Genomic DNA, 14,436 nt, shown 5'->3' with positions numbered 1-14,436 from the left:
CTCCTAGGATCTACGTTTATACATCTGGTAGTTTCAAGAGGGACCTGGCCTTAAGAGTAACTTTTTTGACCCTCTTCTCCTTGACTCTTACCTTAACTTCAGAAATGTTTTCCTGGGAATTCCCCAGCAGTCCAGTGGTTAGGACTCCATGCTTTCACTGCACAGGGCCTGGGTTCAACCCCTGGTTGGGGAACCTACAGTCCCACAAGCCACGCGGCATGGGCAAAAAACAAAAAAAAAACAAAATAAGAAACATTTTCCTATTCAGTTTGTCTTGGGATGTATTGTCACTAACCTTGCGACTTTAGCTCTAGAATTCTGCTTTTCTAAATTATTGCCTATATTATATTACTCCAGCATTCACCCTTATGATCTAAGATCAGAGAGTCAGCTTCAAGAATGTAGGGGTAAATGGTACTAACTAAAGTATCTATTTATGCTTAATCTTCATTGTCTCTCATATACAGGGTAGTAGTCTGTTCAGACAGCATCATCAGCTTAACCTAAATCACAGGCAGCGTTGCTGCCGAGTTGTGGTTCTAGATAAGTGGCAAAAAAAAGATCACAAACACAGTTTTAGAATAGTTGGTTGACCCAGACTAAGGCTGCACAAAATACAGTTTAACTCTGTTGCATTGGACTTGTTTAGGACTGGATGATGGATAATCATAAAGTAAATTTGTTTGCCGTAAACTGAAAGAAATATAGAAGAATGAGATGTTTAAAAATGCACAAGAAAATAAAGATTGACTGGTTCACAAAAATTTAGCCTCACTTATTTTTTACATCTCTAGAAGTTTTGGGTAGTTTCCAGTATTTGAGAACTAACCAAGAGGCAGACAAACCTGTGTGGCTTATTTTTTGGGCCCAAGTTTTATCAGCATCAAGAAAATTCCCCCAGATTTTAAGAAAGCACTGGCAGTATTGTCACCTCAAAGACAAAATGTAAAGTTTAAACTTAACCTCATTTTTACAAATGAGCCAAAGTATTGTTTTCTACGTAAAAGTGTGATCTAACCTAAGTTAATGTCAAATTTTTACTGAAGTTATTTTCCTTTTAATAAATAGCATTTAGGAGACCAATATATGTGTTCCATGTATAAAATATTTGGCACTTGAAATTTAGGATCAATGACAAAACAGCATTTATAAACAGCTAAATTGTCCATTCCCTCTCTCTTTTGAGGGCATATATTTATGTAGAGCCATTGTGATTTCAGGGAGAAAAACTAAACCACCACGACCAGATTCCCCAGCCGGTACACCAAACATATCTGTGAGGAAGAAAAACAAAGATGGGAAGGGTAAGTACTACTACTGTAACTTCCCTATAATACTTACGGGTCAAGTGACATTCAGATTGCTTTAAAATGTCTGCATATTGTAAGTAGAAACCACCAGCTTTTATTGAAATGGATCTTATTGCTGCCACATGCTTATAAGATACAGTTGCCACCTTCTGTAGAAGGACTGGTAATAATGTAGTCCAAGAAATCCATCTAGGAGATTTTCGCTTACCTCTCAAAATAATCCATCCTTTCATTTAATAAAGAGCCTCTTGGAAGAATTCAGCCACGTTAGGTTTTCAGTTCATAGACACTTTATTACATTGTCTTGGAGTTTTAGTATTTTCATAACTGCTGCCCAAATTTGAAGAAAATTATTAAGGCTAATCTGCTGGCTCTTTATATAAAAAGAACAACTATTGAAAGGTTTTGTACAACTCTTTCTCAGTTTCTTCGGCGTAATAACGGTTCTTAAAGAGGGTGAAAAAAAAAATTGTCTCAAAATGCTTTCTCCCTAAGTCATCACACATCTAATTGGCAGGATTGCTCTGTTCAGACATCTTATACGGGACTAATAAAAAGATCTATGTTAGACCCTAAAAATTATGACCATTATATCACCAGTACTAACTGAACTGTGTAGTATGTTTGTATAATTATAGATGGAACTTAAGAAGACCTTTAGTTGTGTTTTATTGTGTTCTTTCAAATGAAATTTTGGGCAGTTAAAAAGAATTTGCTTTTGTTTCAGGAAACACAATTTATCTTTGGGAGTTTTTACTGGCACTGCTCCAGGACAAAGCTACTTGTCCTAAATATATCAAGTGGACCCAGCGAGAAAAAGGCATTTTTAAATTGGTAGATTCTAAAGCAGTGTCCCGGTTGTGGGGGAAGCACAAAAACAAGCCTGACATGAATTATGAGACCATGGGAAGAGCCCTCAGGTACGTGAGGCTTCCATAGTTCACTGTGTGACCAGTAGCGGTTCCTAAATACTGAAAAGTAGGTGACTTCTAAAAAGTGCGTGGGTTAAAGAAATGGTGAATTTTATTGTTGAAGGGCTAAAACCACACTTCTTATAGAAATGAGTATGTATTTAAGTTGAAATCTTATTCCAATCTGGGAAAATGTTCTCTTTCCTCCCCCCAAATCTTCATGCAAACGAGATATTTTATTTATGAAGGGATCAGAAAATGTTAAGCTATCATCAGAAATTGTAAATTGACCACAAGGCTTACATGTTTTGAGTCATTAAACTTAAGTTCAGCACAAAGTAACAACTAGTGGTAATGCAGGTACTGAATAAGAGGGTGCATTTTTAAACATGAATCTCAGGTATGATGTGTAATATATTGTGTTGGAATAAATTAATGCTTCGAGCATAATATTAGCCATTGTGAAAATGTTGAACAAATGTATCACTTAAACCCACTTTTAGTTTGTTTTTCTTGTGATCATGTCATTTAGTCTTCAGGATCTGGGTATATTTGAGAAAGATTTATTAGAAATATCAGTGATCTGAGAACTTGGTAACCTTTTTAAACCAGAACTATTTAGTTACAGTTGGCATTTTATTTTTTAACTCACACACTTTTTAGGTCCTTGATTTAATTAAAATAAATGACAGAATTTGAATCATTTCTATTTGTACATCATTAAGTTTTATACAGAAAATTGTTTCAGATTTACTGAAGCAAATTTAAACAGGTTAGGGACATTATAATTAAGCTATGGAAGAGAAATAACTACCCTTCATTTAGAAAGTCTTTTCTCACCTGTTTGTTTCCAGCTTTAAACTTTTGTTTATGATTAAGAAATTTTTATTGTGTTGAATATTATTTTAGTTTATGTATAACTGAATACAATATTGATGAAATTGTCTGCTTTGAATAGGTACTATTACCAAAGGGGTATTCTGGCAAAAGTAGAAGGTCAGCGCTTGGTGTATCAGTTTAAGGATATGCCGAAAGACCTTATTTATATAGATGATGAGGATCCAAGTTCCAGCATAGAGTCTTCAGATCCATCACTGTCTTCAACAACCACTTCGAGTAGGAACCAGGCAAGTCGATCGAGAGTATCTTCAGGTCCAGGGATAAAAGGAGGAGCCACTACAGTTCTAAAACCAGGGAATTCTAAAGCTGCAAAACCCAAAGATCCTGTGGAACCTGCACAGCCATCAGAGGTTCTTAGGACAATGCAGTCCACACAGACTCCATATCCTACCCAGCTCTTCCGGACTATTCATGTAGTACAGCCAGTACAAGCTGTTCCAGAAGGAGAAGCAACCAGTAGCATGCAGGATGAAACATTAAATTCTTCCGTTCAGAGTATTAGGTGAGAAAACTAAACTTACTGGTGCAGATCGTTGTGCGATGTTTCTGACCAGAGTCGTTGTTAAACGTGTCAGGATTCAGAAGTGAAAATAAAAATTATATAGATGTCAAGCTAGAACTCTTGGTCAACAGATTGTTTCAGCAGCGTTGCATCAGTCCTGTGATTGTATCAATGATTCCTTATTTTTATTTATTTATTTATTTTTTAAAGCACTCTTTTTTTTTTTTATAAATTTATTTACTTTATTTCTCTTTGGCTGCGTTGGGTCTTCGTTGCTGCGCGTGGGCTTTCTCTAGTTGCGGGGAGCCGGGGCTACTCTTCGTTGTGGTGCGCGGGCTTCTCACTGCGGTGGCTTCTCTTGTTGCGGAGTGCGGGCTCTGGGTGTGTGGCCTCAGGAGTTGTGGCGCACGGGCTTAGTTGCTCCGCGGCACGTGGGATCTTCCCGGACCAGGGTTCGAACCCGTGTCCCCTGCATTGGCAGGCGGATTCTTAACCACTGCACCACCAGGGAAGACCCTGATTTCCTTACTTTTAAACTTTGACATTACTTGATGTTATTCAATCAATTTGAATCAGTTCTCTATAGCTTTGTGTAACTGAATTGATCCATATAAGAAGGGATCCACATACAAGAAAATCCAGAGAATAGTTTCAGATCTTTTTTCAAACAAAGTTAGAAGCTGTAAAAATTTAACATAAATTTACATATCATGACCCTTTGGAATGCGTTGAGTTCTAAGAAATACACATTAGTCCTTGGGAAGATACTATCTTCTCAGATAGTATCCAGAATAGTTCTAAAGTTCAAACAGGTTGGAGGCCAAGAATCGAAGATCCTCTTTTTCAGGCTTTTAGAGTGGCAGAGTTGGAAGAATAGTTTTGTGGTTTAATCAGATCAAATCTGCCTCATAACCCCAGAAAAGACATGAAACAACAAATTAGACTGCTCTATTGCAGACACTTGGGACTGGTCTTGACTGATTTAGAATGGGGAAAAGGGAGGAAGGCAGAAAATTAGATGGACATTTTCAGGTTCTGTTTTTCCATTTCTACTGCCATGAATTTCCAGAACATGAATTATAATAAAATATAGGAGCCCTTCCAAATCCAGTAAAAATGATTCTTTGATTATTTTCATAAGCTGACTTCAATCTTACAGTTGTATATTCTAGAATATAAATGCTGGGTTTTTGTTCAGTTGATCTTGAAGTATACATTACCTAGAATCAAAACAGCCTTATAGACGATTCAGTCTTCCTTGTATGGTCCATTTAAACTTTTGACAAGTTTGATTTAAGAGAATTGAATTCTCTTAAATCGTTGACTTGTAAGGAGTAGAAAGATCACGTTTTTTCCATCCTAATTAAAGAAGTACTTATTTAACTCTATATTTTCCTTTTAATGTTTTATTTTCCTCTAAGTTCTGTTGGTTACTTACGATGACTCAATATCTAATGGAAATTACGTGGTTCCTCGCATTGGTTTCTATGCTCTTTGTCATCTTATCATTGTATGTATTTGTGTTGATATGAAACATACAGTGGCCACAGCTGATCACTGGGACTCCCTTCTTGGACTGATGCAGTTGTTTTTTAGCATCTCTAATCAAAGTTTCCTTTTTAGACCTTGAGAATAAAAACAAACCAGAAGAAAAACAACAAGAGCAACAAAAACACATACCTTTAGCTCTGAAAGATAGTAAATTGTGTATTATATTGGATAGTTTATTACTCTGAATGTCAATTTCTGAGTAAGACTCACTGCCAGATATTAAAACATTGTAATTACACTCCCTACCTCTGATTTTCAAACTGTCTTTGGTGTACCTTTCAGAATCTTCATTTCCACAGTCTCAGAGTTCTGTGGACTCTCTGCCTGCTTCCTGTTTCTCCTATTTTTTTCTCTTGCAACCTACATGTTACCGATGCATATCATTATGTGATGTTTCTGACCAGAGCCATTCTTTGTTTAAGGGCTCAAGAGTCAGCATTCGTGATAGTGCCTTCTTGCAGCTTTTGTTAGATCTGTTTTGCACACAGAGTGCAGTCCAATTTCTGTAGCCTTCACTGCCAGCTCTCACTCTACTCATAATTCCTTCCTTGCTCTCCAGCTAAAGCTTACTTCTTGCCTGTACCACATTCTGGTACATAAACCAGGTGTTTCAGGTGACTTTAATGCCTGTCTCCTGCTATACATTTAAATCTGTAGGAGCTAGATTCTATTCATTGTCCTTTTCCTAGCACCTAACACAGTCTGACATATAACACCCTTTCATATTTATAGAATTTATTTTGAAGTAGTGTATATGATCATTCTTTATCTCCTTTTAGAATAATGAGTTCTCTAAGTGGACTACTTATAAAATGAAGAAATACAAAATTTAACTTTTCAAACTTTAAGACAATTTTTTTCTTTTCTTTTTTTTTTTTTTTGACCATGCTGTGGGGCTTGTGGGAGGGATCTTAGTTCCCTGACCAGGGATTGAACCCGAGCCCATGGCAGTGAAAGCTCCGAGAACTAACCACTGGACCGGCAGGGAATTCCCAAAACACAATTTCTTCTTGTAGAAATTATTATGTATTTATATGAATGGACATATGTATCCACATACATTCTTTATTTTTTTTATATGAATTTATTTTATTTATTTATTTTTGGCTGCGTTGGGTCTTCGCTGTTGCACGTGGGCCTTCTCCAGTTGCAGCGAGCGGGGGCTACTCTTCCTTGTGGTGCACGGGCCTCTCATCGCAGAGGCACCCCCCATTGCAGAGCACGGGCTCCAGGTGCGCGGGCCTCAGTAGTTGTGGCTGGCGGGCTCTAGAGTGAATGCAGGCTCAGCAGCTGTGGCGCACAGACCCAGTTGCTCCACAGCATGTGGGATCCTCCCGGACCGGGGCTCGAACCCGTGTCCCCTGCATTGGCAGGAGGATTCCTAACCACTATGCCACTGTGGAAGCCCCACATACATTCTTAATCATTCATTTGACTTTAAAATAAAATTCTTCTCTCATTTGGTTATATTTTATTTTCCTCCCCCAAATCCTACTTATTTTCACTGTAATTATCCCAACTTTTAACTATGAGAAATTTCAAAATATGGGAAGGTTGAAATAGTACACTGAACACCTATACCATCCACCTGGATTCACAGTTGATAGCATTTTGCCTTATTTGTTCTCTCTCTCTATTTATTTATACCCTTTTTTTCCTGTTTGGCTATTTGTCAAGTCAGTTGACATCACCATGACATTTCACCCTTAAATACTTCAGTGTACACTCTTTAAGAATAGAGACATCCTGGGACTTCCCTGATGGTCCAGTGGTTAAGACTCCACGCTCCCAATGCAGCGGGCCCCGGGTTCGATCCCTGGTCAGGGAACTAGATCCCACATGCATGCTGCAACTGAAAGGTCCTATGAGCCGCAACTAAGACCCAGGGTAGCCAAATAAATAAATTAATTAAAAAAAAAAAAATAGAGACATCCTAAATAATCATATTATCACTACTAAGAAAAGTAACAGAAATTTGGCTATATCTTTCTTGACTACTTTTTAATAAAATCAAAGACCTTTGAAATATTTTTTCTATAGTTGAGGGAAGGTCAAATACTTATGACTTAAATTTAGATTAATTATTAAATTAATATACAGCAAGAGCTGATACTTTGAAAGAACTCTCTATATTTCATACACTTTACATATATTAATGTATAGAAAATCCTTATTGCTCAGTGAGGTGTAGGTAATATTCCTGTTTTACAGTTGAGGAAACAGAGGCAAGGAGAGGCCACGGAGCCTGGTCACTTCTAGTAACTGGTGGAGATAGTGTTTTAATGCAAGCAGTTTAGTCTAAAGCAGTGAACTTAATGAATTGCCATACTGTCAGTTAATTCACATAATCACATGAATTATCACTTATTTACAATGAAGTAGCAACATATTTTTTCTCAATTTTTTCCTTTGCTCTTTTCTTTTTATCTCACATAATTGCACATAGAGTTATCCCTCAGTATCCTCAGGGGATTGGTTCCAGAACCCCCTTTGGAGTCCAAAACCTGAGGGTGCTCAAGCCCCTTATGTAAAATGGCATAGTATATGCATATAAGCTCCATACACCCTTCCATATACTTTAAATCATCTCTAGATTACTTATAATACCTAAGTATTATAAGTAAGTGCTATGTAAATAGTTGCCAGCATGTGGCAAATTCAAGTTTTGTGGTTTGGAACTTTCTGGAAATTTTTTTGGGGGGGGGCGTGGATATTTTCCAACAGAGAGGTTGGTGGAATCTGCGGATGTGGAGACTGTGGATATGGAAGGCCAGCTATATCTATATTGAAATTGATTAAACTTTTCTTAATTGATTTAGGGTATATATGCTCAGTTTTACAAATTTTAACTTTGGCTTCACAAAAATAAACCTCTGGTAAAATATTTTCCTAAAATTGTTCCTTGGTAAACCTGCAAGTCCATATACCAACCCAGTATAACTTATTTCTCTGTAATGTTTATCCAAGTACTAATAGTTTGTCTTAGGGTCTTTTAAATAAATTAGCCTCTAAAAATGTATAATGTATACATTATACATTTTAAAGCAGTGTAATGGAGTAGGAAGAATGTGGGCATAACCTCGCCCTCCAGCCTTGTCAATTATTAGATGTGACGTTGGATCACATTAACTAACTATTCTGAGTCTGTTTCCTCATCTATAAAATGAAGATGATATTATTTAAGCTTACAGGTGGTTGTAACAATTAAATGACACTTTCTGACATCTGATATTCAGCAAAAGCCAAATATTATATTGTATATCTTTCTTCAGAAAGTTTGAGGAATTTTAAATTACCAGTATTGTACCAGTTGGTTACAAGCAGCTTAAACTTTTTAAAAGTAGTTAACTGTAATATAACCTTTGTTATATAATATAACGAGACACAACTGACAGTTTAATCATTAACTAAGAAAAAAATAATTTAAAATTCCTGTGGTTGGGAAAAGGCTGCGTAATATTTAATCCTTTAATCTCTGAATTTTTAGTGAAAATTTATTGTTTTAGAATTTGTTCAAATAAGCTAATATATTTACATTGAAGATATATATCTGCAGATATATATATATATATGTCTCAGTATATATATTTTCTGGCAGATGGCAGTCAGGTGTTATTTTCTGTCAGATGGCAGTCAGGTGTTCAGGAAAGAGACATCTTTTTCTGACTTGAATGAAAGCATTGAAAGCCTAGTGGTAGCCCTGATGAGCAATATGGAAATTTTCAAAGTACATTATTGCTCATGCCACATCTGAGAGAGGGAAAGAGGAAGGGGAGGGGTGTGTATTAAAGGTTGTAACTCCCCACAGTTTAAAGATCTAATAGAAAGTATTCATCTTTGGCTGAAGTTATTCAGGACTTCAGAAGTGACAGTATGTTGTAATGGTTAAGCACATAGGCTCTGCAGTTGAATGACCCCTTTTCTTATCTAACTGCTCACCTTATGCAAGCTATTCAACTACTTTGTGCATTAATTTTTTCATATGGAAAATCGGGATAATACTTACAGGGTGGCAAGGCTATACATATTTATAGATACAATCTGTGTGCTTCCTATATGCCAAGTTCTATTTTATCTATATGTACATGTACATGAACTCTTGGCATGGGAAGCCCTTGGGTCTTTTTTATTTAAAAAATGGTATCTGTCAGCTACCATTTGCAGGCTTAGATTCCACCCAAGGTATCCTGATTCAGGCGGGCAGGGAAGAAGGGGAGGCACAGTGTATTTTGGAAAAGTGCCCTAGTTCCCGAAGTTATTCTGTATCCTCCAACTGATCCCTGCCTGCCCAATAGTATTAGTACATCTGGCCATACCCTGCCAGCCTATTAAATCTTCATTACCTGACTCATATTCTCTTCTAGCAATGTCCTTCAAGAGAGCTGCCGATCTCCTGCTGTAGACTACTCACAGTGGTGACTATGGTCGCAAACTGAACTTGGGAATCAGTATCCTACGTGTATGGGTGGGCTCTAGTTATTGTGCGTCTTTCTGCTTCCTTTGAACTTCTCCTGAGTTGTGCTGAGTCATCTTTCCATCTAGCCCATTTGTCTTCTCCTCCAGAATTTCATTTCTCACATGTGACAGGCCACATAATTGTAACTTGCTAAAATTTACCTGTGATAGTCTCCTGGCAATAATTAACATTTGGTTTACGGGGACTAATCCAGCTCCTAGCCATTTGGAGTAACAATCATCTCTCTTTTGTAAAATAGCTTTATAGAATTCAGAGGAAACACAGTTGAGATCCAGATGCTGAGTTTTTTCAACAGCATTTGTTTTATATTAACAATGGCCATAACTATAAACTTCACAGCTGTGAACTTTTAAAATTAGATTGACTTATAATATCATTTATGTACCTCTTTTCTTCAATAAATGGAATTAACAACCTTACATAAACTGGATTTTATGTTAAAGGATTTTATGTTAAAATTGTATCTTTATGACTAAAATTTGTGAAAATTACTTGAGCTGAGAAAACTGCTAAAACACGCCTCTGTTTTTGCCAAGGTTTGGCCTTATTTTTTGTTCTATCTGCCAGCCTAAAGAACACTCATGAGTTAATTATATTCATGACTTGTTTTATGTAATATGAACCATGAATTATTAAAATTCTTCGGATAATTCTCTCATATACATTTAAGATTGAAGTGTTTTTTATTTTAGTTAATTGAGCGTTTTCTCTCTATATATAGAAAAACAGGTTGAAAACAATTATAACCATGTGAAGTTTGGTAATTTGGTAGGGTATATTGATGACATTACCCCTCAAATATTAAAATGATAGTGAATCCAATATGTTTATTTAAAAGTCCCTAATTTTCTTTCAGGCAGCTTATACATAACTTCCTTGGGAAACATTTTGATATCCTCCTCCCCCAACAAAATTGCTTCCCCATTTGTGTTAATATAGCACTTCGTATAGACTTTTTTTTTTTCCCACCAGATGGTATCATAGTTAATGGACTGAGAGTTTTGTGTTGGGATTTCTGTATGTAGAGTGTTTAATGCAGGGTCTGGCACAATGTTTATGTTGTGTTGAAAATATGGGAAGGAGCATTTGAAATGAATAACTCATGTTTTGTCAAAGTGAGTTGTCAAATGTTAAGTTTTAAACAATGTAGAATATGCTAATTTCCTCACTTTTATTTCATAATCTCAATAGGACTATACAGGCTCCAGCCCAAGTTCCTGTGGTCGTATCTCCTGGGAATCAGCATTTGCACACAGTAACACTTCAGACAGTGCCAATCACAACAGTTATAGCCAGCACAGATCCATCGTCAGGTGCTGGATCTCAGAAATTTATCTTACAAGCCATTCCATCATCACAGCCCATGACAGTACTGAAAGAAAATGTTGTGCTCCAGTCGCAGAAGCCGGGCTCTCCTCCTTCCATTGTCCTGAGTCCTGCCCACGTACAGCAGGTTCTTACTAGCAATGTTCAGTCCATTTGCAATGGAACCGTCAGCGTGGCTTCGTCTCCGTCCTTCAGCGCTACCACACCTGTGGTGACCTTTTCTCCTCGCAATTCACAACTGGTTACTCACCCACCTGGCACTGTAATCACTTCAGTTATCAAAGCTCAAGAAACAAAAACTCATATACAGGAAGTAGAGAAAAAGGAGGTTGAAGATAATTTGAAAGAAGGCACTGGGGAAACTGAGCAGCAGTCACAGCCTTATGTGATGGTGGTATCCAATGGATTTACCTCTCAGGTGGCTATAAAAAACGAACTGCTGGAACCCAACTCTTTCTAAGTAATATACCAAAGGAATTACGGATGGTGGTTTTTTAATTGAACATTTTCAGTTGTATGCAAACTATTGATTGATTCTAAGGTAAATTCTCCAAATGTTCCTAATTTTATAGTTACTTGTTAAAAATAATAACTTAGAGTTAATTTTGACTTTGTTAGATGACGGAGGAAAACCCAAGTGTTTCTTTTTGCTCTTCAGATGTTTCAGAATTCAATTGTGAAGGAACAGGCGTTTTATACTATGAAGACATTCTTTTGAGATTTTTTTCAATGGCTATATCATAAGCATTTTTAAAGTTTCTTTTTAAATTTTACATCATAGTAGCTTTTCTGATTCTTTTGTAAATACAGTACTTAAATATGACATCAGGAAATTTATATAGGAGCTATTTTCATTCCACTTGTATAGGTTAAGTCTTGACTCTTTCAAATGCAAGACACCTATTTTATGCCTTGTTAAAATTATGATTTCACTTAGATCGACTTTAGTTTGTTGCACTGTATATTGAACTATGACTATGTAAAATATAACATTAAAAATCGAAATGTGCCCATGATATGGTTGAACCTGTTTCAGAAGCAGGATAATATAAAAGCGTCAGCCTAAGAGTGGCTCTCCTACTAACTAGTTTTGTAACCTTGGGCAAGCCACTTGATCTTTCTGGGTATCATAAGAGGAGGGGTGTATTGGATTAGATTAGATGATCTCCAATTTCCTATCTAGTTCTAAATTTTATGATTCTAACCCCTATGTTTTAAGCTTATCTCCTAATGTAAATATAGCTAAAATATTGCAGAAAAATTAGTGACCCTACAAAATTCATTTTTCTGTTACCTGTTAAGATTTGCTCTGAACCTGAATTCCTCCTAAATACTTTGTTCATTAACTCTTTAGGCCACTGTGCACGGTGGTCCACTAGTAAAAAACTTATGTTGCTGAGTGCTAAATGATATACTGCTATTCTGAAAGAGTCAGGGCTCTTTAAGGCCCCAGAAAGCAACCAAGCCTTGGGCTAATCTGGCTGAGTAGTCAGTTGCTATAAAAGCATAATTGCTTTATATTTTGGATCATTTTTTTTTATTGAGAGTGGGGGGAGGGGGAATTGCATACAAAGATATACATTATATATCCCAGTTTCTGAAATGAAATAGTTTTTAGATTACTTTTTCAACTGTAAATAATGTACATTTAATTTCACAAGAAAAATTGTTTTCTGCAAATTTTCTAGTATAGCAAAAAAATTTTTGTAGATGAAAGAATCATTATGTTTAGAGGTCTAATGTTATATGTTTTCATGTTACAGAGTGAATTTGTATTTAAACAAAAATTTAAATTTTGGAATCCTCTAAACGTTTTTGTATCTTTAATTGGTTTATTATTAAATAAATCATGTAAAAATTCTGTGTTTTTGTTTTCAAGAAAACGTTCCTTAAGAACAAGTATACAGACAATGTTGCTAGTATTACAGTGTTATTAAACGTTTATATAACAGCCTCCATTAGATTAGAATTGCAGAATGTCATCCTCTCATTTTTCCTTTCTACCATGCCAAATGGCAGTTTCCAGACACGACATAATGGATTACGAAGCTCCAAAAATTAGAAAATAAAATGTTCCCAGCAGTAATATTAAACACACTCTAAAAAACAAGTTTTCTAATTAGAAATTAGATCAGTTAATTGTTCAACTTGGAAAACACAGAAACAGAAAAATGTAACAAAATCTCAATCCAATACCCCTATACCCAGTAGTAACTTCCACTTATTCATTTCCTCATGTCAGTTAATATTCTTCCCAAATATGATTTTTAAAGGAGCATTCTTATCTCTGAAGATGGAGGGAAACACAGAAGAATCTGAAGGAACAGGCCTTGCTAGTTTTCTCCAGTTTACTACCCTTAGCTCATACCCTTCTGTTCCATTGTTTTTCTATGACTTTCCATTCTTCATCAAACCTAGTATAAAAATGTTCAGGCTTAACCATTTCTTTGAGTCTTCATTTCCTTATGGAGGCTCCCATGTCACGGAAAACTTAAATAAATTTGTATGCTTTTCTTCTTTAATGTCTTTGTCAGTTTGAGTTTTAGGCCCAGCCAGGGACCCTAAGAGGATCAAGGAAAAGTTTTCCTCCCTTAGAACCCTAGCCATGCAACCCCTAATATAATCTCACCATACTGAACTCCTGAACAGGGACATAACTCTGACTCAGTACGTGGCCTTTCTACATCAAATCATTGATTCAACATGTATTAAGGAAGTACCTGCAATGTTACTGTCACTGTCCTTAACTTATAAACGTGCTGCTTTCCTCACTTTCCATTCATTCTTTTTCTTAAAAATTTCATTGAAGTATCGTTGATTTACAGTGTTAATTTCTTCTATACCGCAAAGTGACTCAGTTACACATTTATATATTCCTTTTTTTTTTGGCCGCTTGGCATGTGGGATCATGGTTCCCTGACCAGGAGCCAAACCTGCGCCCCCTGCAGTGGAAGTGTGGAGTCTTAACCACTGGACCACCAAGGAAGTTCCTATATCTTTTTCATATTCTTTTCCACTGTGGTGTGTCACAGAGTATTGAAAATAGTTCCCTGTGCTATACAGTATGACCTTGTTGTTTATCCATGCTATATGTAATAGTTTGCCTCTGCTAATCCCAAACTCCCATTCCTTTCCTCCCCTACCCCTCCCGCTCCTTGGCAACCACAAGTCTGTTCTCTGTATCTGTGAGTCTGTTTTTATTTCGTAGATATGTTGATTTGTACCATATTTTAGATGCCACATATAAGTGATATCATATGGTATTTCTCTTTCTGATTTACTTTGCTTAGTATGATAATCTATAGGTCCATCCATGTTGCTGCAAATGACATTATCTCATTCTTTTTGATGGCCGAGTAATATTCCATTGTATATATGTACCACATCTTCTTTATCCATTCCTCTGTCAGTGGACATTAATCCATTCATTCTTTAACACACTGTAGTAGTACATTTGCC

General features: G+C 36.4%; 1 protein-coding gene across 7 annotated transcripts in view; it reads left to right on the top strand.

Annotated features, from left to right (window-relative positions):
* ELF1 (E74 like ETS transcription factor 1) overlaps positions 1-12,838 on the top strand; it is a 104,740-nt gene extending 91,902 nt beyond the window's left edge. For all 7 annotated transcript variants that reach the window (XM_082435831.1, XM_082435836.1, XM_082435835.1 and 4 more), the window contains 4 exons: positions 1,221-1,304; positions 2,038-2,230; positions 3,180-3,623; positions 10,843-12,838. In XM_082435831.1, coding sequence (XP_082291957.1) covers positions 1,221-1,304; positions 2,038-2,230; positions 3,180-3,623; positions 10,843-11,437 — 1,316 coding nt within the window. In that variant the 3' untranslated portion in view covers positions 11,438-12,838. The remainder of the gene's footprint in view (positions 1-1,220; positions 1,305-2,037; positions 2,231-3,179; positions 3,624-10,842) is intronic.
* The last annotated feature ends 1,598 nt before the right edge of the window (positions 12,839-14,436 follow it).

Source organism: Balaenoptera physalus (genome assembly GCF_965194825.1).
Source record: "Balaenoptera physalus genome assembly, chromosome: 18".
Classification (NCBI taxonomy): Eukaryota; Metazoa; Chordata; class Mammalia; order Artiodactyla; family Balaenopteridae; genus Balaenoptera; species Balaenoptera physalus.
This window is presented reverse-complemented; position numbering and strand designations above follow the sequence as displayed.